The sequence below is a fragment of the Meriones unguiculatus genome, chromosome 1 (assembly GCF_030254825.1).
Source record: "Meriones unguiculatus strain TT.TT164.6M chromosome 1, Bangor_MerUng_6.1, whole genome shotgun sequence".
Classification (NCBI taxonomy): Eukaryota; Metazoa; Chordata; class Mammalia; order Rodentia; family Muridae; genus Meriones; species Meriones unguiculatus.
Window position 1 is genome coordinate 99,568,741 of NC_083349.1, and position 15,370 is coordinate 99,584,110.

General features: G+C 39.2%; 1 protein-coding gene across 8 annotated transcripts in view; it reads right to left on the reverse strand.

Annotated features, from left to right (window-relative positions):
- Rmdn2 (regulator of microtubule dynamics 2) overlaps positions 1–12,844 on the reverse strand; it is a 55,723-nt gene extending 42,879 nt beyond the window's left edge. The window contains exons 1-3 of one of the 8 annotated variants that reach the window (XM_060364099.1): positions 7,661–8,509; positions 4,867–4,928; positions 2,782–3,249 (exon numbers count right to left, since the gene is read on the reverse strand). In XM_060364099.1, the coding sequence (XP_060220082.1) occupies positions 2,782–3,233 (452 nt within the window). In that variant the 5' untranslated portion in view covers positions 3,234–3,249; positions 4,867–4,928; positions 7,661–8,509. Of the gene's footprint in view, positions 1–2,781; positions 3,250–3,700; positions 4,317–4,866; positions 4,929–7,008; positions 8,510–8,621; positions 8,755–9,054; positions 9,075–12,750 lie in introns of those variants that run through there. The other 7 variants (XM_060364094.1, XM_060364105.1, XM_060364111.1 and 4 more) reach the window with 7 other exon arrangements.
- Between the last annotated feature and the right edge of the window lie 2,526 nt (positions 12,845–15,370).

The following is a 15,370-nucleotide window of genomic DNA, read 5'->3' on the forward strand; positions in this document are numbered from 1 at the left end:
GGTATTCACTGAAGCATTATTTGTAGGAGCAAGCAAATGGTGACCTAAATGTTCAGCAATAAGGGATACCTATATCCCATGGAATGAATCACCACACTTAAAAAAGAAACACGTTTATATGCATCAACATGGAAAAGCCTCAAAACAGAAAAAAAAAAGTTAAAGCATAAATAGCTACAAAAAACTCCCAATGCATCACATGTCATTTCTATATATTTTAGGAACAAGACACTATTTATTCCTTGAATATAGGAACATAGACACGTACAGGAAATGCTGAAACTGTCAAAAATTGCATGTAGGCTAAGGCAAGGGTTATCTCCTAAAGAAAAGATTTCAATTACAATGCCACATTTTTAATAGATCAGAAAAAAAATTAATTTTCTAGCTGTAACAACTTTGGAGGATACAGAAATCAACATTATAATCAGCTTCTGAGTCTGTTTGCCTGGAAGCCGAGACCTGAATCACAACACCGAACTGACCTGACAGAAGGCAATAACCATAAGAAAGAAATGACAAAACCAACAATAACAACAACAACAAAACAAACGAACAAGCAAAAAACAAAACAAAACCCACAGGCAAGGTCTATATTTCAGCCCTCAGAGCTTGAAGTTAAAGCATTCTCCAGTAAACTCCGAAAGCTTGGATCAGTGGCCCGACTCGGCATCATATTGTTATTCCCAAGTTAGCACAATCTAAAGTTTGGCACATGCCTTGTACTTCACTGGTTTTCTTGTGGGGTCTCAGAAATGCTTGTGGTGGCTAAAGAGTCCCTGATGGGAAACTGGTTGTGATCGAGCAGGTTCCAAAGGGAGGGAGAAGGCCTAGAAGGTGAAACTAATTAAATTAAAATACATTTTTTTTTAAAATTTTTGCTTAAAAACTTTTCTAAAGCAGTGTTAGGTAGGAAGGTTTCTTCCCATTTTCTTAGTTCAGAGGCATTTAGTCTAGCCTAGTCTGTCATTAGAACTGTATTGTATCTATCCTTGTACATTATTGCTAGCAAAAACAGCCATGATCAAGCAAGAGGAGGTACTGTTTCACTGTCTCTGTCTTTAAGGTTTGATACAGCCATACCAGTTATGCCAGTCATAATTTTCAAAAATCTTTCTCAAACCCATATTCATTGTATACTTTATCCTAATATTTAGAGTTTAATTAAATCTTGTAATTATTTCCTTTTTATCTGTCATAAACTGAACAAGGGCTGCTTCTCTTTCTAGAACGGTAGAATTCTGAGCAAGCAGGCTTAAATTCATTGAGACGGGGTTTTAAGAATACAGGCCGCTCACCGCTTTAGCCTTTACTGCCGGCTTCCGGGTCCCCTCCCATCTCCATCTTTAACATGTCCTGTGTGTGAAGGGACTGCTCAAACCTCACCCAGCATCCCCGATGAAACTCTGCCACAGGTTTCCATGTGGGCAAGGAAACTATACGGTTGATCTTCTGTTCCTCTCAGCGATGCCCCATACTGCGGAGATTTCTGATCTCTGCTAGAGTACTAAGCTGTGCTTACCCGTCTTCCTGACTATTCCCAGATCTCCATTCTGATTGACACTTTACAGTGCAGCTTAGGTGCTTTCTAAACATTCAGGTTGCCTATTTTAAAGCCAGTATAGGGCATTTTGTTACTGTTCAGAGACACCAAGTTCTTAGACATAATAATTTAGTCTACCATCTGTGGTTTTTCCCTACCGAGAGAACGGCATAGTCATTCCCCCAGCATACAAACAGATGCTTGACAATTCTGGACCCAGCCCTGATGTCTAAGAGTTGACCCACTCCTTACACTTCATCCCTACTCTCTGTTTTCTCCCTTCAGATACCACCTCCCAATTCCACTCAAAGTGTGTGGATCACCCATCCAGTTAAGAAATTCTTACTGGCACCTACTCTGTGAAGGCACAGAGGTAAGGAAGGCATCACGGAGACAGAAACGTCCCTACCCTCAAGGATGCCAGGCTCTATCACATTCAGGACAGACCCTTAAAAGGTAAACATACATACAATCAAACAAACAAAGAAATCCCTGGCTATTTTGTTCTTCAAAAACACTACCCAGGGGTAATGTTTTAAAATCACAGATTATTTGTTTCCCAACTAAGGGAATATTTGTTCTTAGTGCTAGAATTCAGGATATTAACCCATTTAGTGATGAAACAGAATCACTTACATATCCTTTATTCTAGACCCACAGTCAAATTCAGTGGCTACTAGCTTCAAGCAGTACATTTAACAACATGAAATAAAATGATAATTACGATGAGTTAAAATTCTAAGTTCCTTTCCTTGCTTGTACCAGCCCACATTTTAAATGCCTAAGAGTTAACAGCTAACGCTGCTGTGCTGGGCAGCACAGACAAAGCTAATGTGTTTCTGTAACATCACAGGAAGTTCTGTTGAACCCCACTAGTCTAGGAGTTTATGTGTAAAAGCCACACAGTACTCACATTTTAAAATAGATTACCCACGTTGGCAAATGACGACTGTCTTCTTTAACTCTTACATGATGCCACTTACTACTAGTCATTTAAAAGACCCAAATTATAAATTATCTATTCTGGAAAACAATGATGGGCTTCCTCAATTCTAACAGGATGTCATTCTATATATGCAATATATTACAAGGAAATACCTACTATATTCTATGAGAAAGGAAACCAAACATTTCTTTCATTTCCTTTTATTAGCAGAGCAAATGAGTTTGCGTATCGATCTAGGTAACAGCAATAACGTGAGAAATAATTTGACCCAGGAAACATTGAGGATACTTACCCTCCTTCACTCTCTGCTTCCTCTGAACTATTGCTTGTTGCTGAACTTTGAACCGTTGTCACCCTTTTTTTCCTAGCTCTGTGCTGAGGGCTGACCTTATGAACTGTTACTTTCCCTCCAAGTTCATCTTGTATGTATTCCTCCAGCTTTGGAATGGTTTCTTTAAGAAATCTGATTTCCTCCTTAAGTTCTTCCATGTTGGTCAGTAACTCATTCAACTTTTCCAGTATCTGAACTTGTCTTCTTTGAAAGACTGCCGATGTTCCTTGTTCACTGTGGCTTTCATCTTGCAAAGTTAGTGAATCGAGTTTCTTACCCAGAGAGAGAAATTTAGGAAAACTCATTGTTGTCGTTAGCTTTCGGACCTTGTGGTACCATAAGGCCAGCAAGCTGATTCCAGCAGTTCCCACCATGATGCCAAGGATCAGTTCTTTGTTTGTGGAATGAGGCATTTCTTGGCTTTTATTTCTAAAATTAAAAAAATAAAAATGTAAATGAATGTTATTTTTCTGTTCAGGACAAAAATATTGGTGCTTTTTCAGTCAATAAAAGATAACCCTTTGTTAAAAAAAATCTAACAAATCACAAGCTAACCTATGAGCAAGTGCCTCTTTAATATTTCTCAAGAGAAATACTTGCTTACGGCTGTTACTGAAGTCTACTTTAACACTGACTTTAATTCTGATTTCATTATTCCTCTACAATCAACCTGAAGTTTACCCTTTGATTATACTTTAAAGGGCTTGATCAGTAGAAACAAAAGTATCATTAACTGGAGAAAACTATTTAAGAATTTAAGATGTCCTTGTTTTCTCTGCTATTTTGTGTGCAATTAACAAGTGAGATTTCTTAGTCTTGGCATCTCATTAAAAGTAAGAGGAGGCTTTTCTTTAGCATATAAGTATATAAATATACTTACAAGCTCGCAAACTTGGTTTCACTTCGATTTCCTCTATTAGACATATATTTGTATTAAAGTTTGCTAGCAACTTGGGAGAAATGGCTGTAAGCCATCCATGTTAGGAACAGATTACCAAAGCACTGCTAACTGTAACACTGATCAAACAGAAAGAAATATTTCCTGTGGGAACTCTTGTAGCGATAATTTCAGGGTCCACAGAAACTAAAGTGTCTAGAATTTATGTGCCAGAGTAGAGAGGATAAGGGAAGCATGTCTGGAAAACACGCAGTTAAACTCCACGGGGCTGGCAAAGAATAACTTCAAGGGAATTAGCAACTACCAGGAAGATGTAGGTTAAACTGGTCCCAAGGATCACACAGAACTGAGAAGTATTCAGGATGCCAAGAAGGCTTACAGACTATGAGAGGCTTTGAAGAAACAGAGAGCTCAAATGGTGGAGAGGCTAAAGGAACCTGAGATTTAAGGCTATTTGGGCTCCCTCCAAAATAGATTAAAAGTAAGCTTTCAAAGTATTAAATTAATTCACCAGTGAGGAAAAGAAAAGTGTCTAATACTGTAAACAAACAGAAAAAAATGCAGAATTCAACAACATACAAGCAGAATGTCCAACCTAGCAACGATTTATCAGCCATGCACAGAAGCAGAATTCCAGAGATGATGTAATCAGCAAAGGCCTTAAAACAATTATTTAAAACATTTGCCACTTATTGTAAATAAAATATTATCATATTACAAATATATTACAGATATATTCACAGTAAAGATACACATGATGAGGAGAGAAGAAAAGAAAGTTTTAAGTTAGACTGTAATTTCCAGAAATGAAGATAAAATATCTGGGAAAAAAGTTTTATGAAATAAAATTGACAGTGATATACCATGGAACAACAAAGAACAATGCACTTGAAGACACAGCAATAAAAATCGGATTATCCCTAAATGAAGCACACAAAGAAGAAACAAGCAGACCAATGGAGCACCACGAATGGTCGGAAGCTGGTAGAAGGTTAGAGGGTGAAAAAGGGGAACAAACAACTCCTAAATTAAACAAAAGTCAACTTATCAAGCAAAACGAGAAACCAAGGTATACTATTACTATAAAAATCAGGGGGAAAGAGAGCCAGAAGAAGGAAGGAGTGGAGAGAGGAGAGGGGAAGACTTACCGGTGCTTATGTCCTCAGGAGCCATTTAAACAAGAAAATGGTGAAATGACATCTTTAAAATGCTGGAGGGTGGGGGAAATTGAACAATCAACTGAAATTTCTATACCCAGTGAAATATCATTCAACATTAAAGGTTAAAAAAAAATGTGGGGTTTCTGTTGTTTAACGAAGGTGAGACTAGTATTACCAAGTGACAAGTGCTAAAAGGGAAGCTAAGAAGTTCTTTACACAGAAGCACAACAGTAACAGTGAACACAGAGGGCGCCATCTACCAGTAGTGAAAAATATGGGTAAACAGAAAAGTCAGTTTCCTCGCTTTAAAATTTACTTATAAAACAGTTGCTATTAAAGCCATAGTGGGGACAACCCGACCTAGAAACTAAGAGACAGGACAACAGTCCAAAGTAAGGAACAGAAAACCATAAAGGTATAGATAAACCAGTGTGTGTGTGTGTTGGGGTAGGGAAAAAACGGAATACTAAGTCCAAAGGAAAGCATGCTGCCTTGAGGGTTGGATAAATACAAAACAATTAGAAGAAAGGATGCCTGCCAATTATACAGAGAAATAGTGCCAAAAAGAAAGAAAAACTTTACTTTCCAACATGAAAGATCTAACTAAAAAAGCAAAATTGATGAAGCAGTAGAGAATTGCACAGCCACAAACAAGAAGGCAAAGGAGGTGGTCTCTAGTACATGAACACGTTGATCGTTAACAGGAACACAAACCACTCTTTGAGGGTGATGACAGAAAAGGCAGATTAGTTAGCAGAGGTTCAGGTTAAAGATGTAGGAGTTTATGGAAGTTCTGTTTGATTGCTTCTTGTCCACAACAGCCATATGTGAAAGCCAGAAATACTAGACACACATAAATCCTGAATTAGGTTCCACACCGAAAATCTTGCATCCCACGGCTAGCACCCTATTATTATACATATTCTAGCAAAGGCACTGTTTCCTGTATACCACATGGCCAACTAAACATAATGCTTTAAATGACCTATGGAAGAGGGCTACAGAGAAAAAGTAGGAGGAATCTAGTTCTAAGAAGCTGCTTAAAAGACTGTCTTTTTTCAGATTCCTATTGTAGTTGAGAAGGATCAAGTGACCTGAGTTCAATCCCTATGCCCCTATGGTGGAGGGAAAGAAAGAATTCCTGCAATGCCACATATACACTAAATAAAAGTAAAAAACAAAATTAGATTCTTATTATATTATACTATATGGTTGGACAACAGTTACTATCCAATTTGGATGCTCCACCTCATTTTTTTTTCTAAAAAAAAAAAAAAAAGGTCTTTCAGAAATTTAGCTCAGATTTTGGTGAATATTATCTCTAAGAGACTGACTTAAAATCCCTCTTTTACACCGATTCCAGAGAGAGCCTTGGTGCTTCATCAGGCCTGCTTGATAGCAGAACATCTGCCCATTTTTCCTTTCTTTTCTTTTCTTTTTTTTTTTGCTTAAACCCAAATGTCCTCTGAACTAATTGACATAACTTGAACTGTAAATCTAATCAACTGTCACTCCCACTCATCCAGAGACAGCGAAAGCAGAATCTAATGCACTTGTAACAGAGGAGGTTGTTAAAGATTACTATTGTTTGACCCTATAAAACATTATACTATACTATAACACTAAATTACTTTGAAAGATTACCACAAAAAACCCCATAGAAATAAAGCAAGCTACTACATAGCTATGACATTCGTTCACATTACAGATAAGTCATGCATCAAATGATCATCTTGAAGCTGTTTTTATTGATTAATAAAAAATGCTAGGGCTGGGACAGTTCAATGGTATTGTTCTTGCTCAGCGTACATGAGACCCAGCATTAGATCCCCAACAGCACTCCTCCTCTGCAACCTTTCTCTCTCTCTCTCTCACTCCCCTCAACCTCCCACCCCCCTAACAAAGAATGTCCACATGCCTATCTTGAAGCACAAGGAATTTTCCTATGCTGATTTAGTTCTTTGGCCCAGTCTTGCCAGGCCAGCCTTGAACTTTATGTTCTGAAACACACACCCGAAAGCCCTTTTCATTTAACAAGTAAATAGAAAGAAATGAAAATCTGACTAGGACAAAAGACTTCATCTCCAAGACAGAACCAGGTTTAAACACACAAGAAACAGCCAAACTTACTCCTTTCTTTAGGTACTGTACCGTTCCAAATTACCTCTTTGTAGTAGTTCAAAACAGTAACGCCACTATTATTTTTCAGACAAACTGCTGTCATTGACCCAGAGTGTTATCTGATTAAGAAGTTAGAAATGTTACCCCTGGCTTCCTGTTTCCTAAATCCTAGAGACATCTAGCCAGCCCCATGCGGAATTAGACAGCATCAAGCAAGGACATGAAGGAGAATGCTGATGGAGCAAAGATGTTCAGAGTGAAATAAGACACCAAAACTATGAAATTTAACTGAGAAGAACTAGAATCAATAGAGCTGGCATTTGCTTAAAAAAAAATCTCACCATTAGAAACATATAGGTCTAAGTATTTGAACTTATGATAGAATGTGCTTCTATGTCAATAATTTGAAAAGTAACACTGAATGAAAATCAGTGAGGTACAAACAAGAAGTAAATCTGTGTGTACTTGGGTGCCAATAATCTGAAAAATGACATTGAAAAAGAGAAGTACAAAAGTTGTAAATAAGAATCTGTGCTTGCCTACAGTATAATTTAAAAGGTTGTATAAATTCATATTGTTTTTACACTTTTGCTTATAGTATATTCTTATACTGAGTATGTATAAAACAATTAAAATTTATTGAGCATAACTTTCAACTCACTTTATGGTGCAAAATTTTCCATTTCAGGTGCAAAATATCATTACTTTTCCAGTTTGTAAATCACTTATGATGGAAATGATAGACATTATGTTTGTTTAAATTAACCTAAAACTAATGACACACAACCAAAGGTTATTAGAGAATCGCCTAGTGAAACAATGAAATGTTGACTTCTAAGACAACTAAGGCATGAGATAAATTTTAAAGGAAAATTTCACGTTCATGTTTTAGTTTTCATCTCTGAATATTAAAATTAGGTTTTCAAAATAGCTACAATGTTTAGAATCAGCTCCGAAGGAGCATTCATACCAATTCATGAACAGATCCTTGGGACTGGGGGAAGGGATTAAATGCTGTAACCCATAAACCAAAGGAAGGAAAAACTTTATCAAGAGGGTCAGGAAACATGGGCTACAAGTCAGCTTTAGGTTTCAAGTTTCCAAAGGAAACATTCTGAACCCTTGGGTGAAAAAACAACTATATTGTGTACAGCGATGCAGAAAGCCGAGCACTTTCCCACTGAATTGTGACACTCATATTTCATCAGATTTCCATGCCTCTACTCATCCACCATTTAAATCTGCGACCTCTTAGTATTCAGCTTATTTGCAAACGTTAATAGTGCGGTTAGTCTGGTTTCCATGTTAGTACAGTACAGGCAGAGAATCCAAATATATCGTGCGGGGAGCACCCGAAGACAGCAAGGTTGGCGCGAGGCTGCGGCAGGGGCTGGGGCGCGGTGCCCGCTCGGTGGTCGCCCCGGAGTCACGCAGCCGGCCCTCCCCTCCGGAATACGGGCTCCGCCAGGTCAGTACCGAGCCAGCCCCGCCGGGTCAGCAGGCGCCGGGCTACGACCCGGAAGTAAAGCCGCCGCCGGAAGTGCCGCGCCTCTTCCAGACGCGCCCCCCCCGGCTGTGGGGCCCAGCCCTCTCAGTGGTCCTTTCCCGGGATGGGTACGCACCTGGGGTCGGGGCGCGGGCTTCTCTGTGGCGGGAGCCGGAGACCGGGGTCCCGGGAGGACGGGCGGGGAGAGGACGGGCGGCGGCTGGAGTCCCGGAGCCCGCGGGTGCCAAGGTCCGGCGCCGCGGCCTTCGCGTCTGACCCAGATAGCGGAGGCGCCGGGGGAGGAGCCGCTAGCTGCCCCGGGCTCCCGCCTCCTCCCGCCGGCGCTTCTGAGCCTGGGGCTCCCGGCCTGCTTTTCACTGCGGGGAAAGCTGAGCCCTGCGGAGAGAGCGCCCCGCAGGCGGGCTCGGCGGCCGCCGTCCCCCCCCACCCGGCCCGTGCCCTGGACCATCACTGCCAACGATCGCTTCCAAGCCCTCTCTATGTCATAACTTTGAGCCTTCCGTCAGTCAAACGCAGACATCACATCTTGCACTAATTTCTGGGTTTACCTTACTTCAACTTTGCTTTTTAATGAACAAAATTCCCAGCCTCTTCGTCTCACTGCTGCTTTTAGTTCCTTTAGTTCAGAACTAGTCTTCTCAGATGACTGGCGCTGAAGGTTTGCCCAGCTTCACTTTCTGTAGTTTGTATAATAATTCTGTCGTACTTGTAAGAATTGCTCACAAGTCTCAATGTATAGCTTTCACTTAGAGCATGGTTGGCTTAAACTTTGACTTGTTGAGAACAGTCATAATTACTAACCTCCCCACCAATGAATACAATTAAAATTAGATGCACTCCTGTTTATAAAAACACAAGAACCAAAATGCTGTAAAAACAATCTAGGTTCATTGTACAATATATACTGAAGGGAAGTGGAAGATTTTTACAATTTTACATTATAGGTTTTATATACGAACCACCTACAGACACCAGAGACATACACCACACACACAGACTTACACACACTGTAATACACAGATACCACACATACACCAATCACTCACACACGGAGACACCCTCCCACACACACACAGACATACCATACACATATACCACACTCACAAGTGACACACACACATTCATGCACACACACACTTTAAAAACTAGACAACAGACTAGTACTTCACCTTTCCGTTTTAAAGCAGTTAAGAACTACTACTCCACTGTGATTTGTTACAATCTAACACCAATTGCTTTATTTAACCAGAATATAACATGATGTAAACCTGTTTTACAGGGTGATGTTTCTTCTTTAAGAAGATTTAGGTACAAGAAAAACTTTGCTCTCAGTAACGCAAAAGAACTTAACTTTCTCAGGAGTCCATGGAGTCATGGCTGCATCCCAGCACACAGCTTGAAAGAGGCTTTCCATGAAATTGAGGGCTGTGGGCTGAGAAAGGCCTTACCAAATCAGAAGAGGGAAATGGCAGAATACTGACTTGATCTTTGCGTTCAGGAAGTGAGGTAAAGCAGCAAGACTCGTCCTGTGTTCCTAACACTTGACCCTACTATCCTGCAATGCCATTGACTTAGTTGTTAAAGCAGTAAACATTACCTAAGATAACATTTCTGGTGATGAAATTGAAATCTTCAGAAGGGGAAGACACATGTCCAAGCCACACAGGTCAGTTTAGGGATAAAAGCAAGCCAATCTTTGAGCTTTCCTCTTGACCCTTGGCAACCCTGCTGGACAGGCTGCCTTGGATCATCCTATCTCAGCCGTTTTCAGTTCTCAACAGGTCATGATGACATCTGTACTCATTACCCACTTCAGCTATTTAGGATTCAGCCTTCAGTGCTTTTGTTGGAAGAGGAACTGAACTCAGCTCTGGACAGTTAGTTCCTGAAGGGTAGCCCATGGGCTTAGTTATCACTGTAAGCCACAGGATGTAACCTTGTCTCACTCACCATGTTAAGAGTCGATTAGGAATGGGGCTTGGAGTAAAAAGGAAAAATAGTAATTGCCCAATTAATATACAATTCCACATTTGGCTAAGGCTGAGGATCTGGCTTGCTTCCATGTATGTGGACCTATCTGCATTGCCCACGTGGCACGCCTGGGTTGGCTACCCAGAGGCTATTTAAGCTGTGGGCTGGCTTTCCCCAGGGTCCGAGGATTGTTCAAGGTTCCTGAATAAACTGCATTGAAAAAAAAAAAAAAGTTCATGTACCTAGAACTCCTGCACAGATGTAGCCCATGGCAGCTCAGTCTCCAAGTGGGTTTGCTAGTAAGGGGAACAGGGACTGTCTCTGACATGAACTCAGTGGCTGGCTCTTTGATCACCTCCCCTTGAGTGGGGAGAAGCCCTACCAGGCCACAGAGGAATCCAATGCAGCCAGTCCTGATGAGACCTGATAGGCAGGGTCAGAGGGAAAGGGAGGAGGACCTCCCCTATCAGTGGACTTGGGGAGGAGCATGGGAGGAGATGAAGGGGGGAGACTGGGAAAGGATGAGGGAGAGGGATACAGCTGGGATACAAAGTGAATAAACTATAATTAATAAAAATAAATAAATAAAAAAAATTTTTAGGGTCTCTGTAAGACACTAAGAAATTACAAGGGAGACATTTTCAAACTAAAACTGGAATTCCAAAGACAATAGTTCATTTAATATGGGCAAGGTTACAGTTCCTAAATATTTTCATAAGGCCAATTGATTAATGCAAGAACTTATTATTTACTTAAATACAGCAAAATGGTTGCCCACTATTTCTGTATTAAAAGAATACAAAATAGCATTTAAAATAAGTATGGATGACAAGTTTCCAATATGTGTACATACATACACACACACACACACATACAAACATATATATGTAACTTAGAAATTGAAAATTGAGTCAGTTTTTTGAAAAGATAACTACCTTATTAAGATATTAAATTCTTATTAAAAACTTTCTATTTTCACGTGGAAAAATGCTTTTGTTCAGTGAAAAAAAGTTCAGAAAGCCATAAATAGTACCTTGCCTGTTTGATAATAACTTTACCCAGTGTCTTTCAGTAGTTTCTTCAGAAATTGCAGAAGATTTTTTGAGTCATGCTTTTACATGGATTCAGAGCACTCTAAGGGGGAATTAAATGGATCAAGAGTAGGTCAGCACCCTCCATTCTTTCAGCCTGAGAGATAACGTTGAAGGACATCCTTGACAAGCCAAGGTCGCTTTCATCCTTTGGCCAGAATCAAATACAGTTGAATGTGCATCAAAGTAGTGTTAAGCACTACATGTGAATGAAGATGTTTACTTGCAATAAGTAGAATAAAGAATTTGTTTTTATTAAGTCTTGATTAGTGAAAAGGTTGTTCAACATTCTGCTGTAAAACTGTTGGAGCTCACAGTTTTTGTAGCTCGCCTTTCCTTAGTTTATGCAAAGAAATGTGATTTGCCCTTTAGGAGCAGCCTTCCTTCAAGAGGTTTTAGGAGACAGAGGGAAAAAAAAAACTGCTATATTGATCAGTTGTTAGAACAGATTTACTTTCTAATATTACAGTAGAGACTGATTAATTAGTGAACCATTGTTAAGGCATTTTGTTTTAATAATGTACAGTATAACATGCGGAAAAGAGAACAAAAAAGGCTAGATATTAGGGGCTGCAGAATGACTGAATGCAGGTAATTGGCATGAATTATGAGAAAAGAGGTAAAGCTAATAGTTTTTCAGTTCTAACTCTGTCATGATTTTTTTGGTTTCGGTAGTGGATATGCATGTACATAAAAATATGTTTGACGGGGAAACAGTGAAAGTCAAGTGCAAAAGCTACACAGTTTCAGAATGACTGTTCCAACTGCATAGAATTTCATTGAGATATATAGACTTTGGGGCTGGTTAATTCCAGTTGCGTAATTTTTTGAGATTTTTCTTTTAAATAATAAAATCCTTTTTAATTTATAAAATTTCATTTCTATCATTGTAATTAATGTGCTTATTTGGCTCTCATCCAGAGATATGAATCTGGAAAAAGATGAAACTGAAGCCTACTAAAGCAATGATTTCAGAAGGAAGTCTGTCTCATAAGTCAATAGTCCATATGTATTCTAACCCAATACAATTGTTTTGTTGAGACATAAATTATGAAAATTATGCCACAAATGAGGGTCAATTTCCTAAATAAACCCATAAAATCTTTTATAAATTATGTGATTACATACAGCATGGGTTTCAGCTACATTCTAACTGAGCACTGATATCAGAAAATCACTTACCTTGGAGTAAGAGCCTTGGCTGATCCTGTTAACACAAATAAGGTAGTGGTGCCCCTGCCAGCTGTGGTAGCAGCTGATAACTAAATGTCCAGTGACAAAGGTGGAGAGAACTGAAATTTTTATCTAATTCAAATACTTTGCTACCACAAGTTATCAAAATCTCCACTGGTCTTGAGCAATAGCTTTGTTTAACGTCCTTAACTATTAAAACTTGAAAACTTTCTCTCTCAGCCATTACTTGCTGCCCCCCTTCCCCCCACCTCCTGCAGAAACCACTAAAGCTGCTCTCAACTGTGCAAGGCAAAGGCCTCCTCGTTTCCCAAGCAAGAGGCTTTTATCTTTTTTGGAACAGAGTTTCTCAATATCAGTGCTGTTGACTTCCTGGGCCAGAGAATTACTATAGAGAATTCGGTGTTTTAGAGTGTTTCTCAGCACTCCCGACCTCTGTGCACCACTGGCACATGGATCTATTGGTTAACGCGCAACTTCATAGAATCAGATACTTTAATTAACAGCAAATAGCGCCAACATGGACACACTCTTCCAGAGAATTAAATGATGCTCAGATAGGGTTGTTAAACAATGCCCTACCTTTGGCAGAACATGCTAGAATGTCTTAAGTTTTTAAGTTTTGGACAATATTTTTATGAATATGTTGTACCATATATCATGCTTTGTGTTCTATTTCAATTCTTGATACTTAGTAATAACGTACCTTGAATGAATGAACTAATTGATGGATTAATAGGAATATCTGTATATCTTAATTCTTCAGTTTTCGACTAAAAGATGGCAAGAGTCTCATACTGACCAACACACACATACACACACACATACATACACACATACACACACACCACTCTTAATTGTCTAGTGGGCGGTGTGGTGGCTTTCAGAGGAGAAATACCTGCTGATTGTGAAACACGGACTGAACTTTACAGTGGAGCCAAAATTGGGTCTAAAACTAGTCCTGTTTATCAAACTAGGTTTTCTCACAGGAATTTGCTATGTACTGTTTGAAAATCTCTCTAAATTTATATATCCTGCATTTGTGTTTTGGTTTCACAACCTCTGCCTTTGCCAGCCTGCTGAGTCTTTTAGAAAGTACTTGTAATTCAGATGGCAAACTGGAAAATGGGCTGCTTAAATGCACATAAAGCAGATCTGGACTGGTTGTTGACTATCAGCGCCCATTGACCACCATGTCTGTGGGTTCTCAGTTCTGACATGAAGCTCAAGAATTCTCAGCTTAAAGACTCTCTGCAGTTGATGTTGCACGGACCACCCTTCAGAAAGCTTGGTGTGTTTCTAGGCAATGGCCACTGATGAGTTTCCTAAGTGAAGCAGATCAGACAGCATCATCTGTAGGAGTCACTGTGTGCCTGTTTATGGATTTTTAGTCTTTTGTGAAAAGTTGAGTTAAAATCAATATTGAGATAGACAAACAAAATCTTATTTTGGAATTTTGCCTGTGAGAATTTTGCTCTGTGGTTTGAAGATTCTCCCCAGTACTCACAATAAAATTCAATCTCATGGTAAAGTATTAAACACTGGGACCAGGTGAGAAAATTAAGAGGTGCTTTGTTAATTCATCCATGATGTCCATTTAATTTCTGATATTCAAGGTAGCAAGATCAGTGAGAGAACAGAGAGGGAAAATAATGCTAATCAAATTTTGATGAACAAATTGGGAAGTCAATTTTCAGTTTTTCCCTTGTGCATTATTTATTTAACTTAGAATGAAAAAAAAAACCATAAAAATATTAAAGAATAATAATGTTACCCTTCATTATTAAATGACTGACTATAGAGGTGCCAAGTTGGTCTGGAAATGTCCTTTATTTTTTTCCTTAACGGCTGCTAAAGAACTTTGATTATCTTTCAGTATTGATTTAAGTTACTTCCAAATTAGGTTCATTCCAGTTCTTTTCTGAGAGACACAGTTCATTTACGTCTTTGCTGTAAGGTTCTGTGGTGTGTTTATAAGTTCATGCACTTTGCAAGGACCTGGGAGGGTCACTTACTTCAAACAGTTTAAGATGGTATTCGCAGTTTTTATAGGGTTCTGTGAACACAGTGACGGGCTTTGTAGAGAGTGGGCTTGTGAGCTTTGCTAATGAAACTTGGGGAAAACCATGTTCTGCTTGCACCCAGCAAGACAGAGCATTTGCAGTTTCAGGTGCACGCTTGTAGCAACCGGCAGTAAGTGTGCAGGTTCAAAACGCTTGCACAAATAGAAATTTACTTAGGGTAGTGTCTCAATTTCTAACAGTTATCCTCCCCAAGAGTAAGAGCCTCTTGGAGCATATCTTGGGAACAGAAGAATGATAAAATGTGGCAGTGTTGCAACCTATTTCATAACGAGTTAGAATAAGAAAGGTCCACATTCATTGTGTGACTTGCTGGGAAAACATTCTGCTCAAAGGAAATGTACTTCTTTGCTCTTTGTTTATCCAGCATACCAGAAAATGAGTGCTCTTGTGAGGTTATCAGGTAGAAGCAAATCACATTGGGAGTAATTACTGAGAATTTTGGTAGAAAGAATAAAAATGTAGAGAAGAATTGCATAAATAATACAGATGCTATTTACAATCTCTAAGAACACAGAATATTAAATAAG